At 40.4% G+C, this 17629-nt stretch overlaps 2 protein-coding genes across 2 annotated transcripts in view; both read right to left on the bottom strand.

The window, feature by feature from the left end:
- The window catches only part of OR51F5C (olfactory receptor family 51 subfamily F member 5C), a 139498-nt gene that overhangs the window by 48806 nt on the left and 73063 nt on the right, over nucleotides 1-17629 (bottom strand). The window lies entirely within an intron of this gene.
- OR51E2 (olfactory receptor family 51 subfamily E member 2) lies at nucleotides 14127-15089 on the bottom strand. Its single transcript, NM_001390765.1, has one exon. It carries the CDS (start codon nucleotides 15087-15089, stop codon nucleotides 14127-14129), a length of 963 nt encoding a protein of 320 aa, NP_001377694.1.

Below are 17629 nucleotides of genomic sequence, written 5' to 3'. Positions count from 1 at the left end.
ATTACGGAAACAATTCCATTCACCATTGCAACGGAAAGAATAAAATACTTAGGAATATATCTACCTAAAGCAACTAAAGACCTATATATACAAAACTATAAAACACTGATGAAAGAAATCAAAGAGGACACTAATAGATGGAGAAATATACCATGTTCATGGATTGGAAGAATCAATATAGTGAAAATGAGTATACTACCCAAAGCAATTTATAGATTCAATGCAATCCCTATCAAGCTACCAACAGTATTATTCACAGAGCTAGAACAAATAATTTCACAATTTGTATGGAAATACAAAAAACCTCGAATAGCCAAAGCAATCTTGAGAAAGAAGAATGGAACTGGAGGAATCAACCTACGTGACTTCAGGCTCTACTACAAAGCCACAGTTATCAAGACAGTATGGTACTGGCACAAAGACAGAAATATAGATCAATGGAACAAAATAGAAAGCCCAGAGATAAATCCACGCACATATGGACACCTTATCTTTGACAAAAGAGGCAAGAATATACAATGGATTAAAGACAATCTCTTTAACAAGTGGTGCTGGGAAATCTGGTCAACCACTTGTAAAAGAAGAAACTAGAACACTTTCTAACACCATACACAAAAATAAACTCAAAATGGATTAAAGATCTAAATGAAAGACCAGAAACTATGAAACTCCTAGAGGAGAACATAGGCAAAACACTCTCTGACATACATCACAGCAGGATCCTCTATGACCCACCTCCCAGAATATTGGAAATAAAAGCAAAAATAAACAAATGGGACCTAATTAACCTTAAAAGCTTCTGCACATCAAAGGAAACTATTAGCAAGGTGAAAAGACAGCCTTCAGAATGGGAGAAAATAATAGCAAATGAAGCAACTGACAAACAACTAATCTCAAAAATATACAAGCAACTCCTACAGCTCAACTCCAGAAAAATAAATAACCCAATCAAAAAATGGGCCAAAGAACTAAATAGACATTTCTCCAAAGAAGACATACAGATGGCTAACAAACACATGAAAAGATGTTCAACATCACTCATTATCAGAGAAATGCAAATCAAAACCACTATGAGGTACCATTTCACTCCAGTCAGAATGGCTGTGATCCAAAAGTCTACAAGCAATAAATGCTGGAGAGGGTGTGGAGAAAAAGGAACCCTCTTACACTGTTGGTGGGAATGCAAACTAGTATAGCCACTATGGAGAACAGTGTGGAGATTCCTTAAAAAACTGGAAATAGAACTGCCTTATGATCCAGCAATCCCACTGCTGGGCATACACACTGAGGAAACCAGAAGGGAAAGAGACACGTGCACCCCAATGTTCATCGCAGCACTGTTTATAATAGCCAGGACATGGAAGCAACCTAGGTGTCCATCATCAGATGAATGGATAAGAAAGCAGTGGTACATATACACAATGGAATATTACTCAGCCATTAAAAAGAATACATTTGAATCAGTTCTAATGAGGTGGATGAAACTGGAGCCTATTATTCAGAGTGAAGTAAGCCAGAAGGAAAAACACTAATACAGTATACTAACGCATATATATGGAATTTAGAAAGATGGTAACAATAACCCTGTGTAGAAGACAGCAAAAGAGACACTGATGTATAGAACAGTCTTATGGACTCTGTGGGAGAGGGAGAGGGTGGGAAGATTTGGGAGAATGGCATTGAAACAGGTAAAATATCATGTATGAAACGAGATGCCAGTCCAGGTTCGATGCAGGATACTGGATGCCTGGGGCTAGAGCACTGGGACCACCCAGATGGATGGTAGGGGGAGGGAGGAGGGAGGAGGGTTCAGGATGGGGAACACATGTATACCTGTGGCGGATTCATTTTGATATTTGGCAAAACTAATACAATTATGTAAAGTTTAAAAATAAAATAAAATTAAAAAAAAACATAAATGTGAAGGAGGTTGAAAATGTATTCCACCTGAAAGCAAGCAAGAGACAATATAATTTAAATGTATTGATATATTTAAATATTGGATATCTAAATATATTGATATATAATATATTTAACTATAAATACTTTTGTAGTATCATTTTTGAAATGCTATACTGTGAAATACTGATCTCTTCACTTATTGAAGAAAGTGGTACTTTCTTTAGAAATACATGAGATGATCATAAAGAGTCCAATTTAAAAAACCCTAGTTTAAACAAAAAGCAATGGCCTCACCTCATGGAAATAAATTGCAAATATACTGTGGAAGCTTAAAGGGTTGATGACCTGGGCTCACTCTCATTGTTTTCCTGGGATTTTCCTTTAAATCTCAATACAAAAAGTATAAACAAGTAAATAAGCAAATAAAAAATCTTTACAGGTAGGTCAATAAAAGAATGTAAGAAGAAGAGTTGCACAGCTATCTTTTAGCAGAGTATAAAATTCCACCAAAAGTATGTCTGAGAGCTAAAAGGGGCTTTAATCTGAACCCTGGGGTCTACAGCTATGTCATATCTAGTCAACATCATAAACTCACCCTAAAGGTAGGACTGCCTTTTTTTTTTTAATTCCTTTATTTCTTTCTTTTTTAAAATTTATTATTATTTTTTTATTTTATTTTTTAACTTTACAATATTGTGTTGGTTTTGCCATATATCAACATGAATCCTTTATTTCTTAGGTGGGTGACAAGCATTGTTTCTCTGGAGCAGAAGATTGTGTGTAATTTGGCAGAAACTTTTTAAAGAAAACATAGTGATGTTGCTGACAATGTCAGTTCTGGAGCCCTCCATCCAATCTCTCTCAGACATTGTGAGCAAATATCAAAACCTGACGGAATTCACTCCATTCAAAGCCAAGTAACAGAGAAGTTCCATCACAGAGCTTGTGCAGACACATTTTGTAAAAATTAAAAGGGTTAAAACAACTACAGTTCGGTTCAGTCACTCAGTCGTTGTCAACTCTTTGAAACCCCATGGACCACAGCATGCCAGGCCTCCCTGTCTATCACCAACTCCCTAAGTTTACCCAAACTCATGTCCATTGAGTAGTGATGCCATCCAACCATCTCATCCTCTGTTGCCCCCATCTCTTTGAGATACGGAATTATTCAAGAGAGAGAAGAAAATTCTGTATAAATATTTTCCAAGTAAAGCAATTGAAGAAATCATGAACCAAATTAATTTTTTGATATTGTGATATAAAAATGGGTCAGTGATAAATTAAGGAAAATGAATGCCAGATGTGATGAAAACTTGACAATTCTCCTTGTTTACTTCCTCTCTGCAGAGACTACGAGGGACACTTCTCCCTGGAAGTGTGGTCTGGGATTCCAGTTTTTCTCTAAGCTGCTGCTGCTGCTGCTGCTAAGTCGCTTCAGTCGTGTCTGACTGTGCGACCCCATAGACGGCAGCCCACGAGGCTCCGCCGTCACTGGGATTCTCCAGGCAAGAACACTGGAGTGGGTTGCCATTTCCTTCTCCAATGCATGAAAATGAAAAGTGACAGTGAAGTCGCTCAGTCGTGTCCGACTCTTAGCGACCCCATGGACTGCAGCCTACCAGGCTCCTCCATCCATGGGATTTTCCAGGCAAGAGTACCGGAGTGGGGTGCCATTGCCTTCTCTGCTTTTCTAAGCTATAAACTCCCTAATCCTCAGAAAGGCAGCCTTCTTCAGAGTCTCTTCTCAAGAAGGCATGACCGTCTCCTGTTGTCCAAGAATGGTTATTTCTCTTTCTTCTGCCTGACTTGCAGACCTTTCCCACTGTTACCTCCATCTGAGGCAGAGGCACTAGTGGTCATTCATCCTGGAAGCAGAGAAGGTGTGTTGAGAGCCCAGGTTACTCACCCTGGCTGCTTGTTGTCTCCAGCTGTTCTGCCACTCCACATCCTGCAAGAGCCCAGGACGTCTTTAAGATGCTTTAGCTGTAGTGTCATCTCCAGGGAAGGCCAGGCCTGAGCCACAGAGGAGCCACTCCACTCAGGTCCCCGAGGACTGAACAATTTGTGGCTAGCTCTTGGAATGGGGAAGTGGTTGGAGCAATTAAACAATAATGGAGGAAAGGAGACAGACTCATAGATTCTACAATACCCCAGCAATTTTAAATTATCTTCACAGACTATCCACTTCAATCGCATTTGAAATCCTTCAAAGACAATATTCCTCAAGCCAGCCCCCTCTTGGCCAAATTCCAAGACAAATCCTGCAGGAACAGCCCATTTTTGTGGGGGGTGGAGTGATGTGTTGGGGGCCTAGTAATGTTGGCCTCCCCCAGCCAGAGGGCATCAGGGAAGGCTTCCTAGAGGAAGTGGAGAGAGCTCAGACTTCTAAAAGACCCACAGACCCTGTTCTGAACTCTCAGCTCTCATTCTGGGACAGACTCCAAGACTAGGCTTGTAGCTCCAGACTGCAGCTGGCACAGATTCTGCCCACACGCCTAGCCTGGGGCTGCCCTGTTGAATCTAGGTCAAAAGGAGGAAGCTTAGTAGAAACAATATGAACTACAGAGCCATTCAAAACTCAGTTCAAATCTTTCTCCATTTCTTGATGTTTCTTCCCACATATAAGTTCTGTGTCCCTTCTTTCTCCCTTTCTTGAGAGTTCTACTCTAAAATAGCTGTGACCTCAGCTCTTTCCTAAATCAATTTGGACTAATGTCACTCACTTGGAGCTGCTTTCTATGAACACATCTGACTTTTCTCCTCTGATTTTGGCTGCACTCTCCAAGCTGAGGGCTTCCCAGGTGGCACTAGTGGTAAAGAACTCAGGATGGTAAAGAACTCAGCAGCAGGAGACGTAAGAGATCCAAGTTCAATTTCTGGGTTGAGAAGATCCCTTGGCGGAAGGCATGGCAACCCACTCCAGTATTCTTGCCTGGAGAATACCCATGGACAGAAGAGCCTGGCCAGCTACAGTACATAGGATCACACAGAATCAGACACGACTGAATCGACTTAGCACAGCACTCCCAGATGAACTGGGCCCAGTGTATCTCCCTTTCTCCTCCATAGGTGATAAATAAATTTAGGAAAAATTACTCAACTTTAAAATCTTATATCAAAATAAATTCATGTTCATTTACCTGAGCTGAGATTTCAGCAGTACTCCATAATTTTCCTTTTGGTTTTTAAATTGTCGCCATTCTTCTCAAGCTCTTTGTCCAATCTGCTATCTCACTCTCAGTAGCTCATGTTGCTGCTCCCAGCTTCACAATGAGAAACAAGGGCCATCAAATGTGCCCTCTCTGAGTCTTGCCTAGTCCATCTGCTCTTTTTCCTGCTTCCACTCCTACATCTACACCATACTAGACGGACCATTCTAAGGCAAGTGTGTTTCATATCAACCCCATCTCCAAGCTTTTAACCACTTCTTTGTTGGCTGTCCATCACTTACAACAACAACAAGAAATCTTGGAATGGCAAAGCAGAAACTGAGATAATTTATTCTTTAAAACTCTTTCTGAGACAATTGTAGATTCATATGCAGCTGTAAGACACAGAAACACCATATATCCTTCACTCAATTCTCCCAAAGTTAACATCTTTTGAAACAACAGTACAATACCAATTTAGGAATACTGGCATTGCCACAGTCATGATACTAAACATTTCCTTCACCACAAGGCTCCCTCATTTTTTTTTCTTCTTTTATGTGGACTCCCACTCCCCTGTTTCCCACCCCCTTTTTCATCTCTGGCAATCACTAGTGTGTTACTTATTTCTATACTTTTGTCAATGCAAGATTGTTTTACAGATGAAATGGTGTAGTATATAATTTTGGGGGACTATGTTTTTTACACTCAGCATGACTATCTGGAGATTTATCCAGCTTATTCCATGTATTAATAGCTTGTGCCTATTTAAAATTGAAGTATAATTGAGTTACAATATTGTATTAGTTTCAGGAATCTGAGACTATTATGTATTTCTGTTTTTCATCTTCAATTTCTTTCATCAGTTTTATAGTTTTCCAAGTTCAAGTCTGTTACCTCCTTAGCTAGATTTATTCCAAGGTTTTTTATTCTTTCTGATGTAATTGTGAGTGGGATTATTTCCTTAATTTCTATTGGGACTCAGAGCATGGGGATTTTTCCTACAGCCCTCTACCTCTCCCATATGCAAACCCTGCTGCTGCTGCTAAGTCGCTTCAGTCGTGTCTGACTCTCTGCGACCCCATAGACAGCAGCCCACTAGGCTCTGCCATCCATGAGATTCTCCAGGCAAGAACACTGGAGTGGGTTGCCATTTCCTTCTCCAATGCATGAAAGTGAAAAGTGAAAGTGAAGTTGCTCAGTCGTGTCCGACTCTTAGCGACCCCATGGACTGTAGCCAGCCGGGCTCCTCTATCCATGGGATTTTCCAGGCAAGAGTCCTGGAGTGGGGTGCCATTGCTGGTCTTCAAAGTCAGATGCTCTTGGGGTTCATCTTTCTGATGCAAAACCCCTGTCGGAGACCGTGATGTAGGGTTTGGGCCCTTTGTGCCTTGGAGAGAATCTCTGCTATTGTGATTATCCACCTATTTGTGTGTTGCCTTCCCAGGGTTGTGAATTTTGACTACATTGTGTCTCTGCACCTCCTACCCATTCATTGTGATTTCTTCTTTGTATCTTTAGCTGTGGAAAACTGTCTCATATATAGTTGCTCTGTATGTGCTCTGTATGTATGTATGTGAAACTCGCTCAATCTTGTCTGACTCTTTGTGACCCTATAGACTATAGCCCACTAGGCTCCTCTGTCAGTGGAATTCTCCAGGCTATAATACCAGAGTGGGTAACTGTTTCCTTCTCCAGAGGATTTTCCCAACTCAGGGATCGAACCCACGTCTCCCGCATAGCAGGCGGATTCTTTACCATCTGAGCCACCTCTGTAAACAGTTGTAATTTTGATGTAACCATCGGAGGAAGTGTGGTCAGGGTCTTCCTATTTCACCATCTTCAACAGTTTATTCTTTTTAAATGCTGAGCAATATTGTAGGGTATGGCTATTACCACTGTTTTTTTGTTTGTTTGTTTGTTTGTTTTTAACAATTCACCTGTTGAAGTAGATTATGTCTTATTTCCTGTTTGGGGTTAGTATTTTAAAGTTACTACAAACATTTTTGTACAATCTTTTGGTACACGTATTTCTTCATTTCTCTGAGATCAATACCAGAGTGCAGATGCTCAGTCATATGTTTGTTGCATGTTCAGTTTTTAGAAACTACCAAAATGTTTTTCAGAGTGACTAGCTATGCCTTTTCACATTTCCTCAGCAGTGTATTAAGCATCCAGTTTCCCAACATCCTTGCTAGCATTCGATGTTTTCACATTTGTTAAAAAAAAAAACAAAAACGCTAGCTATTCTTATAGATATGTATTTGTATCTCGTCATGGTTTTAATTTTCATTTTCTATGGGGCTAATAATTTTGAACATCTTCTCATGTATTTATTTGCATCTATGTATCTTTTTCCATAAAATGTCACTTTATGATTTTTGCCTATCTTTAGATTTTTTTATTCTAAATTTTCAAAGTCCTTTTTATATTCTAGATACTAGGCCTCTGTTGGATATGTAATTGGCACACATATTCTCACACTCTGTATGTTGTCTTTTCATCCTTCAAACTGAGTCTTTGATACAGCTGCAATTTTTAATTTTAGTGAAGCTTAATTTATCAGTTTTCCTTAAATGAATCATGTTTTTGGTGTCAAGACTAAGTTTTATAGATTTATGCTTATGTCTAAAAAAGTTTTACATTCAGGTTAGTGACTGAAATTTATGTATATATTGAGGTATAATTAACAAATAAAATTGTAATATACTTAAAAGGTAAAATGTGGCAATTATATATACATATATATTGTGAAAGGGCTGGATCCCCACCATTCAGTTAATTAACAAAAATTGATCACCTCAAAAAACTTAGTTTTTTTCTTGCTGAGAACACTGAAGTTGTACTCTGTTAGCACGTTTCAGTTATACAAGGTAGTGTTATTAACTATAGTCATCACATTACACTCTAGATCCTTAGAACTTACTTATCTTATAACTAAGAGTTTATATTTTTTTCATCAACATTTTCCTATTCACTGCCCCAATTCCCAGCCTCCGACAAAAACCATTCTGCTCTGTTTCTTTGAGTTTGATGTTTTTTTCTCCTGATTCCACATATAAGTGAGAATATGAACTATTTGTCTATCTCTGTCTAGAATGTTTCATTTAGAATAATGCCCTTCAGTTTTATCTATCCTGTAACAAATGTCAGAGTTTCCTTTTATTTTTTTTAAATTTTATTTTATTTTTAAACTTTACATAATTGTATTAGTTTTGCCAAATATCAAAATGAATCCACCACAAAAAGGCTGAATAATATCCATATATTATGTGTATATATATATTACATATATATATGTAATATATATGTACATCACATTTTCTCTATCCATTCACCTGCTGATAGATGCTTAGGCTGTTTCCATACATTGAGTACTGTGAATGATGCTGATATGAGAGTGCAGGTATCTCTTTGAGGTAATGATTGCTTATGGTATTTTTATTTTTAATTTCTTGAATAAGCTCCATACTGTTTTTCCTAATGCCTGTACCAATTTGCAGTCCCACTAACAGTGCACATATGTTCCTTTTTCACCACATCCTTGCCAACACTTGTTATCTCTTTCCTTTTGGGTAATATCTGACATACACTCTAACATCCACTATTGTTTATTTTGGTATTCTCTTCATTTCTTACAAGGCCTAGAAGGTTGTAAATTATGCTTAAATATTTCAAGTTAAATGACATTTAAACATGGACATTGGGCATGAATTCTGGCACGAGCTGGGAGAATTGGTGGTGATCATTTTTGGAAAGAATCTCAGATATGTGATGCTGGTAATCTCTGGTCATAAATATGTATTGAGAGTAAATCTTTTCTTCTAATAATAATTTTTAAAGCCTGGGGAAATCTCTATCTCTCAAAACAAACTTATGTGGTGTTCTTATTTCTTGTCAGTCCAGGGTTGGGTAAATGATATGCTGCTCAGAGGTGGGGGGTAAATGTAATTATTGTGGGGATGGGAGTTGTCTTGCTTATAGAGCAACCTCAGACACTGTGGCTCTCATGGGGAACTCGATACCTAAACTGGTGCCCTCCACTGTTCAGGCCAACATAAACATGGCTGGGAACAGGGCAAAGCTTTTATGGTCCTTGGTCCCCAGAGATCCTTGTTCACTGGGAAAGAGACTCTCACGACAGTGAGCACTTGCCTGAGACCCAGAGGCCTCTCACGGCAGGGGCTGCCTGGGACCACCTCTCTCAGTTGACTCAGCTCCCCAGGCACCCAGAGGCCTCCTTCTTGAAGTCCTTCCAGCCCATTGGGAAACAAAAGGCAAACATTCTCCCAGGACCCTGGTTTGTGTGAACAAGGAATAAGTAATGGCCATAACCTGTTTTTAGTTTGCCACTTTCTAGTATGCAATTGCATTTTTTCTGGTATAGTTTTGAAAACTATGGCCTTTCTGTTGATTTTTCTTCTCTAGTGCATATAATCAGTCATTTCAATCCAAATTGAATCCCATTTAAGTCCCACTTCCCCTCTCCACTACACTCCCTTCCTTCATCTCATTTTCCAATCTTAGTCCTCCTGGTGTGTGTATGTGAATTGGAGGGGTGGGAGAAGAACAAAGTCCAGGTCTTAAACTCCAAGCTCCTAGGCTAATGTGCTCTAATCAGTGTTTTAAAACAATTTGTGTGTCTTGCTTGCCACAGACAGAAACCCATATTCCTATCTCCTCATTATCCCTGTAAGACAGGGATTATTATCTATCTTCTCAATCTCTTCTCAATGATAATAATGAGTATTTATTGAGTTCATACTATGTATTAAACACTGCACTAAGCACTGTGCATGGATAATTGCACATAATCCTCACAAACGCACTGAGGGGTAGACACTAATATTGCTCAAAATACACTAAAGAGGAAAACAAGCCTCACAGAAAGTGAATTGACTTGATGATCAGAATGGTTTTCTCTCTCTGCTGGACTGGACCTCCTTTCAGAGAGCCCATGCATATCTACCGGGTGGAAATTCCCCCATTTTTGAAAGAAGGTTTGATTTTTGGAGACAGCTATAATTGGTAGAATCAGGGAGTAGGAGGTCAAGTTGATAAATACAGTGTTTGGGCAAACAGTAGGTGTGGCCTCAGGGAAGGAGGCTGGTTTTCTTATGTGGGTCAGAAAGCAGTTCTGAAGGAGTCCCAGGAGAGATTCAGCCTTGCAGGACTTTTCAAATTGTTCCCGGCTTCTTAATGTTTGCGCTTCACTTGTGGCTCAGGTGGTAAAGAATCCGCCTGCAATGAGGGAGACCTGGGTTCAATCCCTGGGTTGGGAAGATACCCCAGAGAAGGGAAAGGCTACCTACTCCAGTGTTCTGGCCCAGTCCATGGGGTCACAAAGAGTCAGACAGGACTGAGTGACTTTCACTTTCTTAATGTTCAGAGCACATCATATAACTTCCCTGGTGGTCCAGCAGTTAAGACTTTGAGCTTCTACTGCAGGGAGAGGGGGTGACGAGGGAGGGGGTTTGAACCCTGGACAGGGAAATAAGATCTCACATGCCACACAGGGCAGCCAAAAAGTGAAAAAAAAAAAAAAAAAAGATTGGAAATGGGATTTAGATTTTTTAGACTTTACATAATTTAATCACCATGTTTACAGACTTCAAAGAGATAATGTGATTTAGAAAAGGTCACAAGGCTTAGTAACACGACTGGAGTTCTGAGTTCCTAAATCTCATCCCAGGGCTCTGCCTTCCTCTCAGTATGGTGATCAAATGTGTTCTTCTTTGGGATACTTAAACAGCAGCAACAAAAACTTAATATACTTTCTTTAACCTAGATGCAATCATTTCAACATGTTCTTGTTATAAAATTGATGGTGATGTTTTACATTTTAAAAATAATTATCATAGTAAAACATACATAAAATTTACCATTCTAACAAACATTTTTAGGTGTGCAATTCAGTGGGATTAAGTATATCCACATTGTTGTGCAACCACCATCGCTATCCATTTCTAGAACTTTTTCATCATTCCAAACTGAAATTCTGTTATCCACTAAACAATAACTCTCATTCTCCCCTGCCTCCAGCCCCTGGAAACCTCTACTTTCTATTTTGATGAATTTTACTTTCTAGTTCAATGAATTTTTAGTACCTTATATAATTGGAATCCTACAATATTTGTCCTTTTGTGTCTAGCTTATTTCAGTTAACATCATATTCTCAAGATTCATTCATGTTGTAGAATATATCATATTTTGTTCTTTTTTATGGCTGAATAATATTCTGTTGTATGTATATAACCAGTATTTATCCATTCATGTGTTGAACACCTGGGTTGCTTCCACATTTTGGCTATTGGGAATAGTCTTTGGACTACTTTTTTTTTTTTTCAAGTTAAAATCCTGGGGCATAGGGAGATGTAGGGGAGACAGAAATGGAATATGAATAAATTGGACAGCAGTGAACAGTGAGAGATTTGGGAACGAGAGATGGCACACTTTATTAAGTTGTTAATCTGGTTATTCTCTTAGATGTATGGAAGTAGTCAGGAGGGTATGATTTGAGGTAGAGCAATGCACAGGAAAATAGAAGAGAATGGAAGTTGTGGGAAGAGACATAGTCAGTTTCATCAAATGAGGCTCCTGACCTCATTATTTGGGGTGAGGCCCAATACTCAAATTTCCACTTTTACAGTGGAAATTTTATGAGCATGCCTTTGCTTTTTTAAAGGAGCCATTCATTCTTCCATTCTCTCCCTCTCAGACCTGGTCTATGTGCATTGATGAACTGCAAGACTTTGGAGGCTCTTTTACAGTCTCTGGGCAGGCGATCAGAATTGTATGCTCACAGATACATCATATGCTAGGAGGACCCTTCTTCAGGAGAAAGGCTAAGAGTCTGAGGTTCCCCCTTTCTGAGCAAGAGCCTACAGGCTGAAGTCACCCCCCATGGTTTATCCACCCTAATTACCCACAAAAGATTTGTTCAGTGAAGCTGCTGAGGGAACACATAGGCCCAGTGATTGTCCTCAGACTTTAGCATCTCATCAGACCTGCTCAATGATACAATGGGAATAGTCCATCTTGAAAAGATGCATTTAGCTTTCTGCACTGGTGAGAAAGAAGACCAGGGAACCTCTCACATAGGATTCTATGAATGTGAAAGCAGTAGGTATAACACTTAGCAAAATTTGAAATAAAATTTATAATGTCTCATTACCTAAGTTAAAACTCAGACCTTGGATATGTTTGACAGATACAGAAAACACTTAAAAAAAGGGAGACATGATTGAGAAGATTTTAGGGATAAATAGACAAAAATATTCTCCCTTAGTCAAGAAAGAAGCAGGCTGTAGAACATGAAGGTTGGCTGTAAAACATGAAGAGTAACCTAGATTTGTTGCTCACAACAAGGGCAGGGTTATCTCTCAACACAAATAGTCATTTATCTCATAAGGCACATGGCAGAAGGAAAACAGCATTTACACAGGCTGAGGAGATAAATGGCAGATGTTAAACAGGAAGCAATGCAGCATGGACATTAAATACTGTATTTGGTTATGAAATTTAATTTGGAATCATGGCATGGCACCCATAAAACTGTGTGCCTTAGTTTTCTCAATGTAAACCTTATTTCTTGCACTGGTAACGGAGGACAAAAATAGTCCCTCTGCCATAAAGTTGGTGTGAAGATAAGATAAAACCTATAAAGCACTTAGATTTCTGGAACATTGCAACCACTCAAGATATATTCATTGGCATTATTATTTAAAGCTGAACTTCCCAGGTAATAAATAGGAAACAATGAGTCTTTGACAATCCCTGGTGTACATAAATGATCAGTTTCATTTTTTCCATTTTAAAAGTTGTACATGCTAACTTGTACAAATTATAGAAGATGTACAAGATCTCCATAAAAAAGGAATTAGAAGATAGAAACAGAAGTAAGTCACTAGTAATTTGAGCACATTTCTTTCAAGGCATAGATTGTTTTACAAGTTAGTTTCAATCATGTATCCTCCTTATTTTTCTTAACATTACATGCATGTTTCATTTTATAGCAGAGCCTTTAAAGGTCACATAATATTTCCTTAACATGGACTGTTTCACATAATGTTCCATTAAGTGAAAAGACCATGTCTGAGTCACCAAGGAAGCCCATACTTCAAACCTTGGATGTCAAATACATGATTACTATAAATAATGGTATGATTGATATATCTTATGAGAAACTTGTTTTCTGCATTTAGGGATATTTTATGAGAATAAGTTTTCAAAAGAGAGATTACAGCATTAACACTCATAACTTTTAAAAAGCCCTTGCTACATTTTGGCAGTTGCACCATCAGTGGTGTTGCTACAGCATATATGCTTCAACACAAACTCCTTTTACATTATGAATTTTCATTAATAAAAACTGCTAATTAAATAAGCAAAAATGTTACCTAATTATTGTGTTAATGCAGGTTTCTTGGACTAATAATCAAAGAAAATTTTCCCTTGTTTAAAAGTCAAATTTTACTTTTGCCACTCTCCTTTACATTCTTTTGCTGCTTATTTTCTAATTTTAGCTTTTTCTATAACAAGGATAGTAGTAATAGTGGTAGTGTTAGTCACTCAGTTGTGTCTGACTCTTTGAGACCCCAGGGACTGTAGCCCACCAGACTCTTCTGTCCACGGAATTCCCCAGGTGAATCAGTAGTACTGAATAGCATTTTTACCTGCGGGAAAGAATTATGCTAAGTCGCTTCAGTCGTGTCTGACTCTTTGCAACCTTAGGGACTGTAGCCCACCAGGCTCCCCTGTCCATGGGATTCTCCAGGCAAGAATACTGAAGTGGGTTGCTGCACCCTCTTCCAGCAGATCTTCCTGACCCAGGAGTTGAACCCACGTCTCTTACATTTCCTGCACTGGCAGATGGGTTCTTTACTGCTCGTGTCCACCTGGGAAGCCCAGAAAATAATTATGGCAGCCTCAAAAATTTAACCCCAAGCAGAGGAAGTATTTAGAAGCCAAACCAGAGAAAATCACTGACGTGTTTATGGGCAACTGAGATCAAGCTAGCATTAGTAAATCATTATATCAAGCCATTAAAGGTAAGAATAAGTGCCGTGGTAAGGGTCACTTGCCTCCCACAGGCTGAAACTCCCTGTCACAGCTGATCTTAAACATAGCTAGCACCCGAGTTCTGATCTGTTTGGTCTTGGCACCGTAAATGATGGGATTGATGACAGGAGGCAGAAGTAGGTAGACATCACCCATGAGAACATGCACAATGGGATGAAGGCTGTTCCCAAAGCGATGCACCACTGAGAGGCCGATGAGAGGCACATAGAAGGCCAGCACCACACCAATATGTGACACACAGGTTCCAAAGGCCTTGGCCCGCTCCGACTTGGAAGGCAGTTGTAGAACTGTTCGTATAATCAGAAAATAGGACAAAGAGATGAACAGGGCATCCACACCCATGACCAGCAGAATGGCAGTAAGACCATAGACCACATTGGGCAATGTGTCTGCATAGGCCAACTTCATTACATCCTGGTGCACACAATAGGAATGTGAGAGCACGTTGGATTGGCAGAAGGCTAGCCGTTCGATGAGCAGAGGCAGTGGGATGAAGAAGAGGGATCCGCGGACCACAGCCACCAGGCCAACCTGGGCTGTCACTGTGTTGTTGAGCACTGCGGCATGGCGCAGCGGGTGGCAGATTGCTATGTAACGGTCAAAGGCCATGGCCAGTAGGATGGTGGACTCGATGGCTGAGAGAGCGTGAATAAAGAACATCTGGGTCATACAGGCATCAAAGGTGATCTCCCGGGAGTCGAACCAGAAGAGGGCGAGGATCTTGGGCATGGTGGATGTGGACAAGGCCAGGTCGATGGCTGCCAGCATGCAGAGAAAGAGGTACATGGGAGAGTGGAGGCTGCGCTCCATCCTTACGACGAAGACCACGATGCAATTTCCAAACAATGCCACAGCATACATAGAAAGCAGGGGGAAGCCAATCCAGAATTGAGCTGCTTCTAGTCCTGGGATACCAATAAGTACAAAGGTGGCATGTGTGAAGTTGCAGGTACTCATAGCTGGCACCGAGAAGGTGAGGTCACACTGGCAGCCTGCTAGCCTGCTAGGACAGGGAGCACAGTCAGAGAGGCTGGCCCCAGAGACCCGGGGACTGAATACACCTTAGCTCTCCTTCCCCTTCTCTCTTCTCTCACTCCTCCGAGTCATCTGGGTTCTTTCATAAAAAGGCTGTCTGAAGCCTCCTGCCAAAGGGGAAAGTGACAGCTCAAATTCACTTATCAGTCACTACTGTCAAAGTCCATTTACATTTGTAAAAGGGAACCTGGAGAGAACAATGCTCATCCCCAAAATCTGTCCTTCTCAAGTTCCCTGGGAATCATTTTTTGTTCTATAAGCATTTACTTGTAAGACTTATCATATATCAAGGATATTTGCTAGATGCTGAAAATACAGAGACAAAAATGCATATTTTTGCCTTTCAGGTGCTGTGACACATCATTTGCCTTTCAGATACCTTGCCTAGAGTGAAAGATAGATAAGTAATGAAAATATTAGAATCTTGGGATATGTGTTAGGAAAAGATGTGCATTTAACGCATAGGATGGGAGAAGCATCATCAGAGGAAACTCTCTGAAACAAGATGATCCTTCTGTTCAGTCTTGAAATATTGAGTAGAAATTAAAAAGACAGAGAAGGGAATAAAAGGTGGAGCAAACAGTGGGGATAGGGAGATTTTTTATTTTGTTTTGGTTTTGCTTTGTTTGCTTGCAAATTTTCAGGATTCCAGGTCTGAGGTCAGCAAGAGAGGAAAGATACAACTGTAATAAAAAATAAAAATAATAAAAAACAAACAAACAAAACCCACAAAATAAAAATTAAGGAAAAAAGGCCAAAGTCAATATCTTAAGGTAACAGGGAAACTTATTTGGGGTCATCAAATGAAAGGTAGTAGTTCCCACCAATGAATTCCCTGGAGATGAAGGTGCTGGTAGGATCCTAGCTGCCAGGTGTGGCCCCTGTGAAGGCTTTCTCTCCATTCCTGGCTGATGGGTCTCTCTACTTTTAAAAGTTGTCTCTAAGGCCACTCTCACTGCTACAAAGAGAGCTTGAGTTGAGTCTTGATACTCCCAGAGCTTTATCTTTCTTGGAACCTCTGGCCATGAGTTATTTATATTAGGTGAATCTTTGATTTCTTAGGAAACTCAGTGTTGCTCTGCCTTATTCTGTGTTCTGATCTCATCAAACTCTTTCCTGAAAGTCTCCCTAAGTACCCTGGTATATAGAGCTAATTGTCTCTAAAGAGCTAATGGCTTGGCTTTTCAAAAGAGGTTCTGAATCTTTAGAATACACTCTGCAGGTGATTTCATCAGTGATATTGGGATTAAACTGTTCATCCTCCCCACTTCTCCCCACCCCACCAGGATTCCTCTTCACTCCTAACCTGTGTCCTTTCTGCTGCTGAGACATGCTTTTCTATTTGGCCTTAGTAGAGAGGGTTTGGAGAGGAGAATGACCAGGTATCTAAAAACACAATATGATAAAATGAAAACTAAAAATTTTGACTTAGATTATCCTCATCTTGGATAAGCAAGAAAGAACAGATCCAGGTTCAAAGGTCAGAAAATCTCTCCTCTGATGACTATCCGTTCTTCTCCATTCTCAGACATGTGCCAAGATATTACAGCTACCTTCCTTGACAAATATCAGATCCCAGCTTTGTCCCCCTCAGCTGCTGTCAGAGAACGAAAAGCATTTTTCAGAGGTAGATGCTCACAAGCATGGAGGGTAGCAAGGGGAGGACAGTAATGCATTTCTCCTTTCTCAGCGCCTCTGATGACAGCATTCACATGGGCAGACAGAAGGGTCTCTGGTGGCCTCAGAGTCAGATATCTCCCTGACTCTTCTTTCTGCAGGGCACCTTTTCTGCTTTACTGGTAGCAGCCTAAGACTTGGGGCCATTGTTTCATCTCCCCAGTTACCTATCCCAGAAGACCTCATGCTTTCCTCCCATGTGGTCTGGTCTTCTGCCTAAAGGGATGCTAGCCAGACCCAGTTGCCGCTTCTCTTTGGGTCTGAGTGTGGCTGTAGCATCTAGTCTCACTTGCCTTTCTGGGTGGCAGCTAATGCTCTGGAATACTTCTTCCTCATCCATGAAGATGTGGGTGGGATACAAGGGCTTCCCCTTACCCTGCCACGAGACAGTTTGTAGGGTCTTCAGGGTTCCTTAGGATGCCAGGAACCATGGGCTGCCTGACCCCAGCGAGGGTGCACTCACTTGAATATGGTACAGTCCTGATGAGAGGCAGCTGAAGCCGATTCTCCCTTTCAGGCACAGATTTATTTATAACTGCCTAGGAATCCTATGGGGATAGGCTATGGGAATAGGGACTGAGGGCCTGGAGGCTGGGCAGGCAGGGGGCAATACCTCCATGGCCACTTGTATGTCACTCCTACAGGCTTCCCACTGTTTCAGTCTGGTGGGGGTGGATGGGCGAAGATTACCAGGGGCCCACTTCCTCTGCCATCACTCCCACACTTACACATACAGGGCTCTCGACAATCTATATCTGCCCCTCCAAGTAACTCAAACTCTAGTT

Source organism: Bos taurus, chromosome 15 (genome assembly GCF_002263795.3).
Source record: "Bos taurus isolate L1 Dominette 01449 registration number 42190680 breed Hereford chromosome 15, ARS-UCD2.0, whole genome shotgun sequence".
Classification (NCBI taxonomy): Eukaryota; Metazoa; Chordata; class Mammalia; order Artiodactyla; family Bovidae; genus Bos; species Bos taurus.
This window is presented reverse-complemented; position numbering and strand designations above follow the sequence as displayed.

Bases quoted from the DNA above. Each gene is read 5' to 3' on its own strand.
- OR51E2 (NM_001390765.1), bottom strand. From the start codon at position 15,089: ATGAGTACCTGCAACTTCACACATGCCACCTTTGTACTTATTGGTATC.